This window comes from Acinonyx jubatus, chromosome A1, assembly GCF_027475565.1.
Source record: "Acinonyx jubatus isolate Ajub_Pintada_27869175 chromosome A1, VMU_Ajub_asm_v1.0, whole genome shotgun sequence".
NCBI lineage: Eukaryota > Metazoa > Chordata > Mammalia > Carnivora > Felidae > Acinonyx > Acinonyx jubatus.
The window spans coordinates 192,693,722-192,712,663 of record NC_069380.1 but is presented as its reverse complement, the minus strand read 5'-3'; the positions used below and the strand labels follow the sequence as shown (position 1 = coordinate 192,712,663).

Sequence of the window (18,942 nt, the reverse complement as noted above, 5' to 3'; positions counted from 1 at the left end):
CTGATGCTTCTAGTAAAGTCCCAGGCATGGAGCCATGGGGCCTTGCAAGAGAAGTACTTGTAGAAACACCAAGGTTGTTTCCCACAGTTGTTCTTGGCCCTAGCTGTTCATTGCAATCACCCGGGGTGGGGTGGGGGGGGGCCAGCTTTACAAAATATTGCTCCCTGGGCCCACCCCAGAGATTCTGAATTCATTGGGATGAGGTGCAAGCCTGGGCATCGGACTCTTCAGACTCCCTAGGTGGTGCCAGTGTGGAGCCAGGATTAGGAAGCAGGGCTCAGAGGCATCCCCTCTCCAGGGATTTGCTGTGCTTTCCAGCTGGAGTGCTAAGCATTGAATCCGCATTTTCCAGATGGGGAAAAGGAGACTCAGGAACCTTGGGCAACATGTCCCAGAGCACATAGTGGTCTCCTTAAAAGGTGGGGAAACCAACCCCGCCTACCTGGTGCAGAAGGGGAATTTAACGCGCGGGTATGAGCCCAGAGACTAAGAAGGCAGGGGTGACTGTCAGACCGCCCCCAGAGAGAAGAACGAGGAATGAGGGGACAGGCCACTCAGGCTGTCTCCCCCTCCCCCCAGAAGGACGCCCCTCCTCTCAAGATCCAGATTGCTTACGGGGGTGGGGTTGGCTGAACTTGGGTCCCTTGCAGGGCTGGGATGAGGGGAGGCTGACCCTGTGCTTGTCTGACCCTGAGAGTGAGTGCATCCTTAAATTTTGCCCCCTAGGTGCCTTAGACCTTTGGTGCCCGTCACCCTAGCGCTAGGCCAGGCCTGTACTTAGAGGGCACTCGGAGTGACTGCCCACTGAGACCACATCAAATACGTACTGGATGCCTCCCCAAAGGACATCTGGATACTGTTAGTGAGAGGAGGGAAATAGATGCTGGGCAGGTGAAAATACCTGTGCTCGTGCCCAGGCTTTGGAGCAGAGCAGTCAAAAACATGACTCTGGAGTTGGCGGATGCTGGATTTAAATCCAGGGCCTTCCCTTAATATTTACCCGATATCAGTCAAATCGGCTTGCTCTCAGAGTTTCGATGTGGTTATCTGCACAATGATGCTAGCAATGGTACCATTGGGTGACCTCCGTCTTCTGCCTCTTCATGTCCTTACCCCTGTACCAACAATGTTCTCAAATTTTCCAGTGAGGTCACCTAACTGCAAGGGAGAGTGGTCTTGGGTCCCTGGTGGTCTGGGGATAGAGTCTGAAACCACTCACAGCAAGTACTACCTTCTCTGAGATGCACATCAGCCACGCCACCGGCAGGTCCACTGGGGGCCTGTACCCCAGGAAGCCAGGGTCTGTGTCCACAAAAGAGACGCACGCAGGAATGGTCATGGCGATGTCACTCAGAAGATCCAAAAACTGGACACAAGCCAAATGTCCTTCAGTCGCAAAATAGGTAAACGGAGCAGTACGCGCGACCGTGGAAAACAGGGAACCGGTGTGTGCAAATGACATAGATGAATCTCAGACCGTATGTGAAGGGAAGGAAGCCAGAGCCCAAATAGCACAGGCTCTATAACATGCGGAGTTCAGGAACAGGCAAAACTAATTCTCTGAGCTATACTATAAATATCAGTGAGCTTCGTTGTATGTAATGCCGACTAAAAAAAATTTTTTTTTTAATTTAGGGGCACCTGGGTGGCTCAGTCGGTTGAGCGTCCGACTTTGGCTCAGGTCATGATCTCACGGTCCGGGGGTTCGAGCCCCGCGTCCGGCTCTGTGCTGACCTCTTGGAGCCTGGAGCCTGCTTTGGATTCTGTGGCTCCTTCTCTCTCTGCCCCTCCCCTGCTTGCACTCTGTCCCTCTTTCCCTCAAAATAAATAAACATTTAAAAAAATTTTTTTTAATTTAAAAAAAGGAAAAATATGTGATTTTTGCAATCTACCCAAATATGTTTGTACTTACTTTAACAGTGATTTCCCCTGAAACGTCTCCTGGAACATAGGCCTTGTGTTTTGGGTGTATTTCAGTCGCCCCTTCCCAGGGCCCACCTGCCCTTGCAGGCACACTCCCAAGTTAAGAAGCTCCCCTCCACCCCCCGGCCCCACCCCCACTCCAATTTGCAGCATCTCCATAAACCTCCAGAGCCAAGAGTCACAAAGTAGCGGCTGTGAGCCACAGTCACCCCTCCTCACGTTCTATTTGACTCACGCTTTGTTTTTTTTAATTCTTAATTTCAAAAACAAAACAAAACAAAACAAAAAACCCCAGCTTTACTTCCTTGCCAACTTCTAAAAATTGGGAATTTTTACAGAAGAAGGCAGGCTTGTCTTGAAATTCCGGATGATTTAAAAAGGGGGGCTTGTTGGCCGCAAAGCGCTGGAGCTCAGATGCTGCGGGTTATGGATGGGACACGAGTGCATTGACCCCAGCCCCACCAGGCCTACCTCGCTCATTCTCGTGGCTTCCCTGGCCTCTGCTAGCATTTCCATGTGTGTGCTTGCTCTCTCACCTCTGTCTCAAACCTCCGCTGCTCCCCCATCCAAGTCCTTCCCTGGCTTCCGTGTCCCTCCTTCAGGAAGCTTCCCAGATAGGCCACCCAACACCGTGCTCTCCCTTCTAGTTGAGGGGCCCGTAAACTACAGCCCGGGGGCCAGTCCCCCACCACCCGCTTTTGCACCGCCTATCACCTGAGAATGGTGCCACATTTTTAAACGATTGAAAACATCAAATCCAATGTAATATTTTGTAACGCGTGAAGTTGAACTCTCTGGGTCCATACATAGTTTTATTGGAAACCAAGCACGATTGTCCATTACGTGTTGCGTGTGACTGCTTTCATGGCACACTGGCAGAGGTAAGTAGTCGCAACAGAGACAGTGTGGCCCAAAAAGCGTAAAATACTTGCCATCTGGCTTTTTACAGAAGAAGTGTGCCGACCTCTGCTGCGGCTGTAGCCTTCCACGGGATTGTTGCTCTATCACCTTAACACACTTTGCTGTGCGGATAATGAGATAATTTTCTGTCTTATATTCTTTAATGAGGTTGTGTCATATGCCTCCTTTGTACCACTCCCTCCATGGTCTTAACTGTGGTGGAGCAGATTGTTCTCTGCCTTAGGGCTTGGGAGAGCCGGAACAGCCTGAACCCCTGAAGTGGATTTGGAAAGAGTCTGAGGAGGATGTTCAACCTAAAATGCCAAAGGAGACACACACTTGAATACCTACTTCCTCTTTCATTGTCGCTGCTTACAGGAACCCTGGAACTCCAAGTCGCTAGCCCTGGAGGGAACTTCAGAGTGCCTTCCATGTATCCATCCACCCATCCATCCATCCATCCATTCATCCATTTGTTCATTCATTCACTCACCCAACACTATTAGTTACTCCTGTATGTCCGGTATTGTGCTGGCTTAGACTGTAGGCTAAAACTTGGTTTCTGCCTCCAAGGAACATAGAGCTTCGTGAGTGAGAGGGATGTCTCAAGGCCAAGTCAGTCATATTTCTGCGTGAAAATCCTTCAAGGGAGATGTGAGCACACAGCCAAAAGAGATGCTAACTCTAACTCTTTAACTCTGCAATTGAAGAACATGAGCTTAACCAGAGAAGGCAAGAAGCTTGCCCAATGTCTCACTGCAAGTTAGTGACAGACCTGGAATGACAGTCCTTTCCCCACGTCCGCTTGTTGGCACCTGACTTCTTCACTTCTTCTTTCGCTCACTCAGGCAACAAATATTGCGCAGTCCCTCCCAAATGCCAAGCGCCACGCTGGGTGCTGGGCATGCAGTAGTGAGCAAGACAGACACACTTCCTGCCCGCCAGAGCTTCCATAGGGGGCTGGAGACAGAAAACAAGCACATCAGCAAATAGATCAGTCGGATGATTGTCGCGAGCTGTGCGCTCTGAAGAGAATAAAGCAGAGGCAGGGCTAGAGCAGCTGGGGGCTGCTCCGGTACCATGGCCAGGGAAGGCCGCTCTGGCCAGATGACCTGGGAGGGGACCCGGGGCCACCAGGAGCCAGCCGCACAGACAAGACAGGTGCCAGTGCCGGCAGAAGGAGCAGCACCAGCCAGGCCTTGTCGTGTGCGACCTGCAGGATCCAACCCCTTACTCTGCTTTGAACAAAGAACCGAAAACTGGAAGATGTCTTGAGGTGATTGATCTTTTTGGGGTTTGGCTCCAGTTTTTTGCTTGTTTGGGGTCCGATTGCTCGTACTAGATGGAAGCCACACAGAAGGAGCTGCTCGATCACCACTTTGTCCCCAGGGCCCAATGGGGGGTGTTGAAGTGGAAAGTCAGCGGGTTTATGTCTAAGTGCTCCTCCACTGATGGTGAGGCTCTGTAGGGTGCCAGTTGGTTACCAAAAGTAACAAAGCCTCCTTCTCCCCTCCCATAATTGCCCCATTTAGTTCATTAAAGGATTATCCCTGAGACTGGGTGGGGGGGGGGGGGGCAACCTGGGAGTTCTGGCAGCAGCACAACCTCTCTGAGGCCTGGGGGCCCCCAACAGGGGCAGCAAACAACTGGGTTGGGATCAGGGAGCCCTGGGTCTAATCCTAGCTCTGCCCCTGAGTGACTGTGTGACCTTGGGCGGGTATCCTCCCCTTTCTGGGCCTCAGTTCTCTCATCTACACAATGAATAAGGTTGGGGTGAGAAGAGTGGCTTCAGACTATGCTTCAAGAAGTCCTAGAGTCCCAAAGAAGGGTTCTAGGGGTTGCCTTGCAGGGAGGAGCAGAAGATAGGACACATAGAAGTGGGACCCTCCCACACCCCACTCTTTTCAACCAGAACAACCCTACTGTAATCTGTTTCTCATGCTGGGATTCTTCATAAGGAGGTGATATATGCAGTGGTAATGAAAGCAAACATTGGGGTTCCTGGGTGGCCCAGTTGGGTGAGTGTCTGACTCTTGATTTTGGCTCAGGTCATGATCCCGGGGCCATGGGATCAAGCCCCTCATCAGGCTCCATGCTGAGTGTGGAGCCTCCTTAAGACTCTTCCTCTCTTTCTCTCTCCCTCTGTCCCTCCCTCCCCCCACCCACCATCACATGCTCTCGCTCTCTCTCTGAAAAAAAAAATACTAAAAAATTTAAAAATGTTTAAAAAGAAAGCAAACATTGAGCCCTCACACCTTGTCGGCTGCATGTTGTGCAAAAATGTGTGCAAAGTGCTTAGCGCAGTAATCCTGCACAGCATTTGTATCACGAGGATGCACATTTCCAGGAAACTGAGGCCGTTCAATATCCTATGGTCCAGGAGCTCAGCTAGGATACAAACACTTGGAATCAGGCCCCTTTCAACTGCCCCTTGATCAAGAGTACAGATGTTTTGTATAAGGCTGCCAGTTACTTATATGAGGGTTCTGCCAGTTACTAACGCTGTGGCCTTGAGTACCTGGAAGGTTCCTGAAGGAGATGATACACGTGAGATGCTTAACATCATACTTGGCTTGTGGGGAAGGCTCAGGAATCATTAGCTGTTATTATGATTATTAGTATTTTAATTTCATGTGAAGACTGATTCCCATTCCTAAAATGTGCTTGGAAGGGTCTGGAGTAAATGATCCCTAAAGCTCTTCCGGTCCTGGCAGTCTCCTTCTCAGAGGGGGGGATGATGCCGTGGGTGGGCAGTGCCCCGCTGCCCCGAGGGGTGGGGGCGGGGGAGAAGGTGCTGGCCAGTAAAGAAGCTTTCACTGGTTTTTACAAAATGAGATAAACAAAGGACGAGCCAGTGAGATTTTCATAAAGTTCACTTTGTTTTATGGAAAGGACTGTCTTTGAATCAGAGGTGAAGGCCCATCTAACAACAAAAATATCTGGTGATTTTTTTTTTAAGGAATTCTTTTTAAGTTTACGTATTTATTTTGAGAGAGAGAAAGACTGGGGGAGGCACAGGGCGAGAGGGAGACAGAGAATCCCAAGCAGGTTCCATGCTGTCAGTGCAGAGCCCAATGTGGGGCTCGAACTCATGAACCGTGAGATCATGACCTGAGCTGAAGTTGGACACTTAACCCGCTGAGCCACTTGGGTGTCCATGTCTGGTGCTTTTTGAGCACTCACTGTGTCGCCTTCCACAGAGGCTCTTGCTTAATACTCCCAAGATCCCCCACGTCATTGAGGAAATGGAGGTTTAGCAAAGTCACTAATTTGCCCGAGGTCCCACAGCCGAAAAGCAGCAGAGTGGAGACTCACACTGAAGCCCTAGGAACAGCACAGCTCTGTTCTCTTCCCTAATATGCTGTCCACCCTGGGGCCTGCTTTCATGTTGAGCAGCTGTCCTGAGACACAATTTATATGCCATCAGATTCACCTGGTTAGGAGGGTGCAAGTCAAAGGCTCTCAATTATTTATCGAGTTATGCAACGATCACCACCATCTAATGTTTGCACATTTTCATCACCCCAAAAGGAAATCTCATCTCCAGCCCCTGCCAACCACTAATCTACTTTCTGTCCCTGTAGATTTGCCTACAAATGGACGTTGCGAATAAATGGAATCATACTGTAGGTGTTCTTTTGTTCCTGGCTTATTTCACTGAGCACGTTTTTGATGCACCCCTGTGGCTCATCCACGTGGTACCATGTATCATTACTTCATTTCCTTCTATGGCATAATAAAACTCCTTTGCGTGGGTATAGCCCACTTGTTCATCCACTCATCGGTTGATGGACAGCGGGACTTTTTCTGCTTTTTAGCTGTTAGGAGCCATGCTGCCATGAACATTTGTGTATGAGGTTTTTTTTGTGTGTTTTTTTTGTTTTGTTTTTGCGGGGGTGGGGGGTTGTTAATGGTTTCTTTTCATGGACAGGTGTTTTCATTTCTCTTGGGTAGATATGTAAGAATAGAATGGCTAGGTCATATGGTAATGCTATCCTTAGCATTTTTAAGAACTGCCACACTGTTTCTCAAAGCAGCCATTTTCACTCCGGCCAGCAGGATATAAGGGTCCAATTCCTCTACGTCCATGTCAACACTTGTTAATACCAGCCTTCTTGATCATTGCCATGCTAGTACATGTCAGATGGGATCTCACTGCGGTTTGGATCTGCATTTCCCCAGTGACTAAAGACATTGAGCATCTTTTCATACGCTCATTGACCTTTGGTGTATCTTCTCTGGAGATATGTCTATTCAAATCCTTTGCCCATTTTTTAGTTAGGTTTTTTATCATGATGTCGTTGAGCTGTAAGAGTTCTTTATTCTGGATACAAGTCCCTCATCAGATATACAATTTGCAAATATTTTCCCCATCCTGTGGCTTGTCTTTATCTCTTCTCAACTGTGTCGTTTACAACACAAAAGTTTTCATTTTGATGATGCTCATTTTATCCATTTTTTTCCTTTTATTGCTTATGCTTTAGGGGTCATATCTAGGAATTCATTACAATCGCAAAGATTTACCACTATATTTTCTAAGAGCTTATGGCTCCTTAACTTAGGTCAACTGTTCATATTGAACTACGGTTTGTGTTTATAAGATATAGGCATCCAAATTCATTCTTTCATATTTGCAAATCCACTTGCCCTGGCACCATGTGTTGAAAAGTCTATTCTTTCCACATGAAATTGTCTTGATATCCTTGTCTGAATCAATTGACGATAGATGTAAGGGTTTATTTCTCAACCCTCGATTTTCTTCCATTGACCCACCTGCCTGTTCTTAGCCAATACCACACTGCCTTGATTACTATAGCTTTGTAGTAAGTTTTAAAATCGGAAAGTGTGAGTCCTTTACCTTTGCTCTCCTTTTTTAAGATTGTTTTCTGGGCTCCTTGCATTTCTATGTGAATTTTAGAATTAGCTTATCAAACCCTGCCAGAAAAAAAAAAATAGTCCCCACCTTTAAAAGTGTTCTTTCTCGGGGTGCCTGGGTGGCTCAGTCGGTTAAGCATCTGACTTCAGCTCAGGTCACGATCTCACGGTTCGTGATTTCGAACCCCACGTCGGGCTCTGGGCCGATGGCTCAGAGCCTGGAGCCTGTTTCCGATTCTGTGTCTCCCTCTCTCTCTGCCCCTCCCCCGTTCATGCTCTGTCTCTCTCTGTCTCAAAAATAAATAAACGTTAAAAAAATAAATAAATAAAAATAAATAAATAAATAAAAAGTGTTCTTTCTCTTATGAAATACGGTGATAGGAGATAGTAATTTTTTTTTTTTTTGGTAATTTTAGGGACCCCTGGGTGGCTCAGTTGGTTGGGCATCTGAATCTTGGTTTTGGCTCAGGTCATGATCTCAACGGTTTGTGAGTTCAAGCCCCGCATCGGGCTCTGTGCTGGTGGTGTGGAGCCTGCTTGCGATTATCTCCCCCCCACCCCGCCCCGCACTCTCCTCCTCCCCTGCTTGTGCTCTCTCTCTCAAAATAAAATAAATAAACTTAAAAAAATGTTTAAAAAAATTTAGTGACCCTATTATTTTCAAAAGCAAGCGAACAAATAGAGAAAACAATCCTGTGTTAGGTCCTCAAAATTGTGGGGGAATTTTACCAATCTGTGGAATCCAAAAGTGACTTAGAAAGTCCTAGAGTATGGGTCAGAGTTTGAAGTAGGGCAGAGTGTGTACTGATGAGGAGGAGGAGGAAGAAGAAGGAAAACAGAGATGACATCCAGCGGGGCCCAGAGGGGTCCCTGGGCCCCTGTTGTAACATAGATCTGGCAGTGTCCTAAGGACAAGAGGTGGGACATGGAAGGCCCTGTTTGCATAAAAGTCCCACGAGACTCCTGGGGAAAAAGTCACTGTCAGCAAAGGGAACCTGAAGTTGGCCCTAAGACTGGCACCGCTTGTCCAGGTGAGGGAACGCAGTGATATGGCGTACCGCCTGATGTCTGAAGTTCAGGCATGGCTAACACAGACTGCGTGCTGCCTCTGAACTACACACTTTATACGCAGCATCTCATTTAACGCTGGCCACAATCCTGTGAGTTTACATCGTAGTTGCTCATTTAATTGCCTGACACAGCCCTGTCGAACAGAGAGACCATGTGAAGCACATATGTGATTTTAAGTTTCCAGGGGCCACATTTAGAAAGGAGAAAGAGGGGCGCCTGGGTGGCTCAGTCGGTTGGGTGTCCGACTTTGGCTCAGGTCATGATCCCACAGTCTGTGAGTTCGAGCCCCGCGTCGGGCTCTGTGCTGACAGCTCAGAGCCCGGAGCCTGTTTCGGATTCTGTGTCTCCCTCTCTCTGACCCTCCCCTGTTCATGCTCTGTCTCTCTCTGTCTCAAAAATAAATAAACGTTAATAAAAAAAATTAAAAAAAAAAAAGAAAGGAGAAATAAATAGATGAAATTCATTTTGGTCATTTTATTTATTTATTTATTTATTTATTTATTTTTTCAACGTTTATTTATTTTTGGGACAGAGAGAGACAGAGCATGAATGGGGGAGGGGCAGAGAGAGAGGGAGACACAGAATCGGAAACAGGCTCCAGGCTCCGAGCCATCAGCCCAGAGCCCGACGCAGGGCTCGAACTCCCGGGCCGTGAGACGTGACCTGGCTGAAGTCGGACGCTTAACCGACTGCGCCACCCAGGCGCCCCGGTCATTATTTTTATTGAACTCTATGTATATCCAAAATGGTTATTTCCAACAGGTCATCAATATTGAAACATTTATTAGAGGAATCTTTTTCATTCCTACTTCTTACTAACACTCTGAAATCCAATGTGTTTTTATACATGTCCAGCGCATCATGACTTAGATGCGAAATATTTGATCTGTATTTAGTTTTCACAAAATTTACAGTTGAAAAGCGGCTTCACATTCCCGTTATTTCAAGCATACTTAAAAGAGAACCGGGTATCTGCTTTTATTTATTTATTTTTAATTTTTTTAACGTTTATTTATTTTTGAAGGAGAGACAGAGCGTGAGCAGGGGAGGGGCAGAGAGAGAGGGAGACACGGAATCTGAAGCAGGCTCCGGGCTCTGAGCTGTCGGCACAGAACCCGATGTGGGGCTTGAACTCACAAGCTGCAAGATCATGACCTGAGCCGAAGTCGGATGCTCAACCGACTGAGCCACCCTGGTGCTCTCAAGTATCTGTTTTTAAATTTAAATTAATAAAAATTAAATAAAATTGAAATTTTTCCTTGGTCACACCAGCCAGATTTCAAATGCTCCATAGCCGAGTGTTAGTGGCTCTGCCATTGAACCCACAGGCTAGCAGTGTTGTGGATCATGAAGGCAGTGACAAAGTCAGCTTGTGGAACACCGGGTCCCTTGCATTGTGTGGGCACACAGTAGGCATTCTTAAACATTTATCAAATAATACATAAGTGGATGGATCAGTAAGCAAATTGAGCTAGTGAGCAAATGAAATAACGAGTAAAAACCAAGCAAACTAGGCCAAATGCCTTGCCACAAGTAAGTGGCAAGGAGGGAATTCACAGCCAGGTCTGACTCATTCCAAAATCTATAAACATATGCGGACATAGGAAAGGAAAGCGGAAGCCTAGGCCATTGAGCCAAGGATCATCAGGGTGTCCTTACTGCCCTGCCAACCTGCCATAGGCCCCCTGTCATCCACCCATCCTCCCCAACCTGCTGTGCCGCCTTTGTCCCGGCCAAGCTCTAGGGATGCTCCGGGAGCCCAGAGGATGAAAGGCTGGCAGGGGCAGGTGACGCCACGAACATGGTGACAGCCGGCTGCACCACACACAAGGGCAGAGCTCTGGGCACAGGAAATGTGCACCAGCTGCATAGACAGAGCCCTCGTTTGTCCTGAAATCTACAAGACTGACCTCATCGCTGGTCAGAAGTCCTGGTGCTGAGCCAAAACTGGAATGAGAAGCCCAGGGAGACTTTAGTTTCAGTCACAGGACTTCAGAGCTGGAAAGACTTGGAGACATCAGCTCATGCAAACATTTATTCTGTAGGCCCGGGAAAGGCAGAGTCCCATGCACAGTTACCCAGTGGTCTCTTTAAAAGGAAAGGCCAGGGGCGCCTGGGTGGCTCAGTCGGTTGAGCGTCTGGCTTCTGCTCAGGTCATGATCTCGCAGTTCGTGGGTTCGAGCCCCACATCGGGCTCGGTGCTGACAGCTCGGAGCCTGGAGCCTGCTTCGGATTCAGTGTCTCCCTCTCTCCCTACCCTTCACCCACTCACACTGTGTGTGTGTCTCTCTCTCTCTCTCTCTCTCTCTCAAAATAATAAATAAACGTTAAAAAAAAAAAAAAGGAAAGGCCACATCTTACTTTTGCTGTTGCTATGGTACCATTACTTCCTTTCTCTCTAATGATACCATTTCCGGGTTCTCTTCCAGCCCCTGGCAGTCCTTCTGCTCCCCCCGTGTTTCTGCACCCCACTGTTCTTCAGGGAGTAGCCACAACACCAGAAATCTTAGCCGGTTCTGCTTTGAGCTTTTGCTGATTATTTCCTCTGCCTGAAATGCCTTTCCTGCCTTGCTCTTTACTACTCCAGCCCTCGCGGTCTCCGCCTGGCTACCTAACACCTACCTTCAAGGTCAGGCTCAAATGTCATGGCTTTGATGAAGCTTCCTCTGTCCCACTGAACTAGTTACTGCATCACCTCCTGCCCTTACTCCATCAGGCTCTCCATGGCAGCTATTGGACAATGGAGAAAACCAGGTGGCTTTACCTCTGTGTTCCGGGAGGGTGTCCGTGGCTGAGACCCCAAGGTTGAGAGGAAGTTGTGGAAATTAAAATTGGAAAGAAAGGGTGGGGCCGGGTGGGACAGTGGGGCAGGTTGTGAACAGCGGAGAAAGGGGGCTCTGGGGACCCTGCTGTGAATGCCTGGAGTGGAGTTCTGGACATCTGGTCCTATGACGGGGACATTCTCGGGGGGACCTCACTTGATCCCATGTTGACAAAAAAACGGAAAACAACAGTATTGAAGACGTGATCCCTGGCCTCCCGAGCTTCAACTGCCGTAGAGGAGTCTCACGTATTCATTCCTCCATTTAACAAGTGCTAACTGAGAGTTTGCTTTGTGCCAGCCACTGTCCTAGGCACTGAGAGCAAAAGTAGGTTTGTGCGTGTGTGCGTGGGCGGGTGTGTGTGCGGAGGGAAAAGGATAAACACGTAGCTATTAATTCTTTCAATGGGCTAAGCACTGTTCTACATGCGAGGGATACAACTGTGGATGAGGCAAGTATGTTCCTGCCTCGGGAAGTTCCTGTTCTGGTGAAAGAAGACAGATATTGGATAAGCCATGACAAGTTTAACAAGTTCAGTGCATTTTATGAAAGGAGCGTAAAGAGCAGGATGGGAACACGCAGCAGGGGATCCCATCTTGATCCAGCGCCCCCAAGATGAGGCGACATTTCGCCTGCCCCTCAGAGATGAAAAACAAAGATTTCACAGATGTATGTGAAATATAAAGCGCAGGGTGCCGTGGGGGTACATCTGGAGGGCACAAAACTTCGACAGGGCTGAAAGGAAGGCCCCTTGGAGGAAGTGGCATCCAGTGATAGCCTACGTAGATCTAATTATAGATGGAATTAGACACAAAGAGCAATGAAACCCGGTAACAGCAGATCTGAGCTTTCCTGAGGAAGTGACACTTGATGTAAGATGTGAGACATGCATGGCAGTTAAACGGGTGAGAAGGGAAAGACAGTGAAAGTGTTCCCGGCAGTGGGCCTGGCATGTGCAACAGCCCTGAGGTTGAGGGAGTGTCGTTCTCTGGGCCCCATTTCTCTCTCCAAGCGCTTCGATGAAGATATGCAGGTCCAGACCGTCAGTGAGAGCAGAGGGCTGCTCTCGGTACCCAGAGAATACCCAGTGCTTCACTCTGTCCTTGGGGCTTTCCAGGCACTGAGAGGCATCTCCCTCAGACCTAATCCTGGACCAAGTGTCCAAAGAAACTTTAAAGATCATTGAATTTAGCATCATCCCTCCCTTTCCTGAAAGGGAATTGAGACTCAGAGAAAAAGCAAGGGTCTCACCAAGATTAGAGATCATCATGCTAATTAATCACTAACTAGGTACCGGCCATTGTGCTAAGTCCTTTACTATTCAACACGAGGTAGAGACAATTAGTGGTGTCATTTGACCAATGAGGAAACTGAGGTTCAGAGAGGACATCTTGTCTGACATCACACAGCTAGACATTCCCAGAACCCTGAAACCCAGGTAGCTGACCCCAGAGCCTGTGCTCCTATCCAATGGGACTCTTTGGTGGGAGCTGGCCAGAGCCCAGATTCTCTGACATTCAGCCTCATGCTTTTGCCACGGGAGGCCTCCACATCCCTGCACCAGGACTGACTGACTTCAGGCGGGTCCACCCCTAATTTTGCCGGGTACTAAGCAAGGGTGCACATGGAGAGCCCCGTGGCTTCAGCCTTCCCTTCCTCTTTCCCTTTCCACAAAGAAGGTACTTACACCTGCCAGCCCAAGCTCCACCCACTCACCACCCTTACTCCTGGCCAGGAAACAGCACCAATTTGGCCCCCCTCCCACCCTTCAGGGGTGCGCAGCCTGCCTTGGGTGGCAGGTGCCCAGCAGAGGCCCGCTGCACAGGCCTAGGAAACTAGTTGGGGGTTTCTGAACAGGACAACCAGATCCTGGGTGCCCAGAATGTGATCCGGAAGTGGAAATCCTAAGCTTGGGGTGAACCAGCCCACTGGCTCTATATACTCTGACCCCATGGGGAGAATGCAGCTGTGGGAGGGGCAGGGCAGGGCCCAGGAGCTCTGGGGTGAGGGGAATCCGAACTACAGACATTCCTGGGGTTACTCCTGGGTCCCCCTTTGCTCCCATGAGGCAACTTCCCAGCAGGACTGAATGGTACATATTCCTTGTGCCCCTACAAGACACACAGCCCATACCCATCCTGCTTCCTGGGCCCTTACCTAACAGTGACCCCCGCCCCGCACCGAAATCACCCCATCCCCACCTTGGGTCATGCCCCAGCTTGTGCAAACCACAGTCCTCATACTGTGCTAAGGCAGGATGAGTCAGGGGCAGAACTCAAGGTGCTGAGCCCTGGGAGGCTGCTCTGAGCGGAGAAGAGGAAGCTCTGAGGCCCAGAGAGAGAAGTGAATCAGGCAGGGTTCAGATCTGGGTTCCGGCCTCGACTCAGCAAATACCTGTAGCACAAGGGGTGTGGGGGAGGGACCCGGGCACACCTGGTTTGGGGTCAGGCGCTGTTGAGGAAGTATTTTACCAGAGAAGTATGTAGCTGTCATCTCCAATGTTGCTAAAACTGCAATTTGTTTAAGGTTGGGGGGGGGGGGGGTGCAGGGGGGCTCTGTGTGTGTGCACATGTGCGTGCCTTTGTGAGTATATATATATATATATATGCATGTGTCTGTGTGTGTGTCTCTGATGTGGGCACATGGCTATGCATACAGCTATATGTTTGTGTCTGTGGGTGAACGTGTGGACCACTCTACCTATGCCTGTGTGGCTCTGTCTGTGTGGCCGGTGTAACTTAGGTTGTGTCTAAGTGCAGCAAGCAAGGGGCCCCCCAAACTTGGTGCCTGGCGAACGACACCAGAACCTATCATCTCAGCCACTACGCTGACAGCCACCACGTACGATCTCTCTCACTATTATGAGGACCTATTGGATACCAAATACATATTTGTTGAATTGAGAGCAGAGAGGCCCCACCTGGTTCAGCTGCCTGGGAAGCCCCGGAAGTCCCAAGGAGGAGGCCCAGGGTGGGAGAGGAGCTTCAGCCAGGCTGTTCCCAGTCCTCGCTCAGAACACAAATCTCAGAGGACCTCTCCGGCCCTGGGACTTTGATTTGGTGTTCCCCTGTGCCCTGGTCAAAAGTCGGGAAACAGGGCTCTGAGCTCTGTGATAACCTTGTTGTGGGAACTTAAGTCCCTTCCCATCTCTGGACCTCGGTTTCCTTATCTATTAACAGTGCAGGTTGGATTACAGACGTCAACGGCCACCTCCAGTCTCTCAGCATGGTGTAGGTTTCACCTTCCGGCCCTTTGTCCAGAGGCCCCTGCCCATCTAGACACTGGAACCATTTAATTGCCTCTGAGCCTTCTGCTCATTGTACAGCCTCCGGGTCCCAGCTCAGGCAGCAGGTGGGGGTGCTAACGAGTGCTGTTCTTCAAGTCTTCACGCTGTTTCTGGGTTCTCTGCCATGACTGCCCCGGGGTAACCCCCAGGCATTGTAAATTAAGATCACCTTTGCTAGAAACACACTTATTGACATACAGTCTTGAGAAGGGAACATCTTGGGGAAATGGTGATGGCAAATGCAGTCCTCTAACACCTTGGCCTCTGGGCCTCTAGAGGAGGAAGCATTCTGTGAGCTGATTTTTCCAGAAAGTTGGGGTGGGGAGGGGAGAAGCAGGAAGTACTGCGGATTAAAATGCCAAAATTTTCTTTTGTTTGAAATATTTCAAGTAGGAACCTTCCCAGATGTACTACCTGCTCCCTGCCTTCTCAAACAAGAGGCAAAGCGTAATTTCAGCTTTACTTGATGACTCAGGGCCATTATAAAACATTAATGATGGAATTGAGTTTTAATACAGTGGTGTCCTCGGGGCTTTGAAGGTATGCTAGGCTATTTTCGCCTACACTGAAAGAGTCAGGCTTTTCTTTTTTTGTATTTTATAATTGCTCATTGACAGAGTGTCAGCTGTCACTTATTTCAGGGGCGCTTCTGTCTCTATTTTCTTTTTACAACAGTAAATCCGTTAGAGAACTCCATGCCTGCACTGTGTAGAAAATGAGTATATGATCTCTGGGCAAGGGGCTTTTTTTATGAATGAAGTACCTGGTAGAATCCATTGTAGCTACCCAGAAGCCTTTTTGTCTCCAGGATTTATTAGCCAAGTGACCCCCAAAAATATCTTTCTGTGGCTCAGTTTTCTTTTTTTATTTATTTATTTTTAATTTTTTTTTTTTCAATGTTTATTTATTTTTGGGACAGAGAGAGACAGAGCATGAACGGGGGAGGGGCAGAGAGAGAGGGAGACACAGAATCGGAAACAGGCTCCAGGCTCTGAGCCATCAGCCCAGAGCCTGACGTGGGGCTCGAACTCACGGACCGCGAGATCGTGACCTGGCTGAAGTCGGACGCTTAACCGACTGCGCCACCCAGGCGCCCCAGTGGCTCAGTTTTCTGATCTAATAATAGTAACTGCCCATAAGGTTGTTGCAGCTAAAGCACTTAACACACTTCCTGGCAAGAGTAACTACTCCAAAAATGTTATTTTGTTTTATTCTTTTTTTGCGCCTAGGGAGAGAAAACAGGCTGAGTTGTTTTATTCTTAACTAGTATCTTTGTCCAGGTTTTGGGTCAATGACATTGCTAGATAGCTACTTGAGTTCTACATGAGTGAAATGATTCATTCCTAAAGAATGCTTTGAGCTGCAAATAATAGAAAATCCAACTAACAGTGGCTTAAACAAATAGGTGTTTGTTTTTATTCTATCACAAGAAGCATACAGGCAGACAGCTGTTGGCATTAGTGTACTGGCTTAATGTTGTGAGGACAGGTACCTCTTTGCAATTCTTTTGGCCTCTGCTTCATGGTCACAATGTTGCTGCTGCAATTCCAGTCATCACATCCTTTTCCAAGGCAGGAAGAAGGAGACAGGGTGATGCTGGCTGTCTACTTTCCCAGACACCTACTTTCCCCAGCAGATTTCTCCTTGTCTTATAGTCTATAATTGGGTCACATGGCCACTGTTAATGCAAGGGCTCTGAAAAACAAGAAACAGGGGTGTCATGATTAGATTAGGCCAAACATCTCATCTCTCCTGGGACTTACCTGCTACCATTCCCCATCCAGGGTTCTATTAATGAGGAAGAAAGGGAAATGGAAATTGGGTCAACAGCTAACATTGTTTATTCCAGTAACTATCATAATTATTTTCCATTAAAAATAATAATAATTCTTTCATTGTCTTAATTAGGGATTTTTGATTGCAAGTGACAGAAAGTCAAATAAGACTGACTTAAGCAAAGATAAATAACCAGATAAGGAGAGGAATTAACAGAAAAGGAAAGAAAGAAGGAAAGGAAATCATGTTTTATTATTAAATATTATTATATATATTTTATATTATTACATATAAATAAATTGACTCATATTTCTGAGAAGTCCAGGAATAGTTTGGCTTTAGCTAAGTCTAGGACCAAATGTGCAAACAACTCTGGCAGAAGATTGCCCCTCTCTGCCTTCTGTCTGTTTTGCTTTGTATTTGCTTACGGATCAGGTAGATTCTCCTCACACCTGATAGTGTCTGGGAGCTCCAAATTCTCATTCTCCCAGGCTCTTGTCCAGCAGAAAAAAGAGTGAGTCACTTCTCCTGTCACTATAAGCCAAAGTTCCAGGCTAAATGTTAGTTTAGTTAGTTGGCTGTGATCGGGTCACAGGCCCGTCCCTGAGCCAATCACAGTGACCATAGGGAATTCAGGGCTCTGATGGGCAAGGCGGGTCTCAGACCCAACACTGGAGCAGAGGTTGGGTCATCTGCCCCAGACCACTGGTCAAAACTGAAAGTCAGAATGGGCTGGATGTCTCATGGAAAGAACCAGAGGAAGGGGGGGGTGGGGGTGGGGGTGGACACAGGAGCAGCCAGAGAGCTTTGCAGTTTCCAACACAGACCTGCGAATTAGGAAAACCAGGGTTTCTGGCCCCTTTTTGCAATGGGAAAAACTGTCCTAGAAAGGCACCATGACATGCCCAGAGCCATTTAGTTCATGGGTGGTTAGGATGAATCCTGGTGCATCTGGGCTCCCGGTGTTTCCCCAATCCAAATCCTGAGCTGACCAACAACTGGTCAACCCAGGGATTGTTCAGGAGCCACGGGGCGTGGGACAAACTAGTCAGAGAGACCACCAGGAGAGATCGCTGGTTCCACATAGTCTTTTTTGAAGCTCCTTTACCTCCGTTGTCTTCTCAGCTTCACACTACCCTTTGAGGAGGGCAGGCCCAGAGACAGGTCCGTTCTACTGAAGGAGAAGACAAGACGATGAGGGGACACCAAGACAGAGGAGTGCTGGTAAGTTCTATCATTTTTCTAGCACCTACGTTGTGCCTGGCCCTGCATTATCTCAGGCATCTCTTCACAACACTGTGAAGAAGTTACTGTTGGCACTGACAGGTAGCTCAGGCTCGGAAAAGTTAAGCAACTTGCCCAAGATCACACAGCTAATAAGAAGAGAGGCTAGGGGCACGTGGGTGGCTCAGTCGGTTGAGCGTCTGGCTTCAGCTCAGGTCATGATCTCAGGTTCATGGGTTCAAGCCCTGCGTCAGGCTCTGTGCTTACAGCTCAGAGCCTGCTTCGGATCTGTGTCTCCCTCTCTCTCTGCCCCCTTCCCTCTTGCGCTCTGTCTCTCTCTTTCAAAAATAAATAAACATTAAAAGGAAGGAAGGAAGGAAGGAAGGAGACTGGGGCTTGAAGCAAGTCTGTTTACAACTAAATGAATGAGCCTCCATTCAAGCTGGGTTCTTAGCAAAAGCAGACCTGCCTACTGTGAGCTGAAAAGCAAAGTGGTAGACATTTGGGGTGCCTGGACAGCCTGGCAAAGGCAGGATGAGTGTCAGGAAGGCAGCCCCAAAAAAGCATCAACAAAGAGTCAGTCCTTTTTTCCTTCCTCATGACCCCTAGAATCATGCCCCCTCTACTTTCCTTCTGTGTCCCCCCCCACCACATTATCTATTCATGACAGCTTCAGCCCAAAAGACTGTCCCCCAAACTCCTGGGATCAACCCAGGAGAAAGGATTTGGCCTGGGAACCTTGGAACCTGCATTTGAGTCTATCCCTAACTCACTGGGCGAACCTAAGGATAGCCCCCTCTCTGAATCTCAGTTTCCCCACCTGTAAAAAGAGCTAATTGGACTCAGTCATCTCCAAAGTCACTTCTGGCTCCAGCCAGAATCATTGTCTCAGGTTCCAAGATTTCTCCACCCCTTGCCACAGCTTCAGATTTCTTGCCTGGGGGAAGAACCCAGGCAAGTTGCTACAATTCAGCTCTCTAGCAGCAGAGAGGCAGAGAGGCATGGCTCCCAGCCCAGCAAGGAGGTTTACCTAACCTCAGCAAGCTGAGCAAATCCCTGAGAACA

General features: G+C 48.4%; 1 protein-coding gene across 1 annotated transcript in view; it reads left to right on the top strand.

Moving 5' to 3' along the window:
* Positions 1-11,583, top strand: part of SLC36A1 (solute carrier family 36 member 1) — a 170,693-nt gene extending 159,110 nt beyond the window's left edge. Inside the window, exons 10-11 of the mRNA XM_053199953.1 lie at positions 6,408-6,453; positions 11,199-11,583. Of these exons, the coding sequence (XP_053055928.1) occupies positions 6,408-6,436 (29 nt within the window). The 3' untranslated portion in view covers positions 6,437-6,453; positions 11,199-11,583. The remainder of the gene's footprint in view (positions 1-6,407; positions 6,454-11,198) is intronic.
* Positions 11,584-18,942: the final 7,359 nt, after the last annotated feature.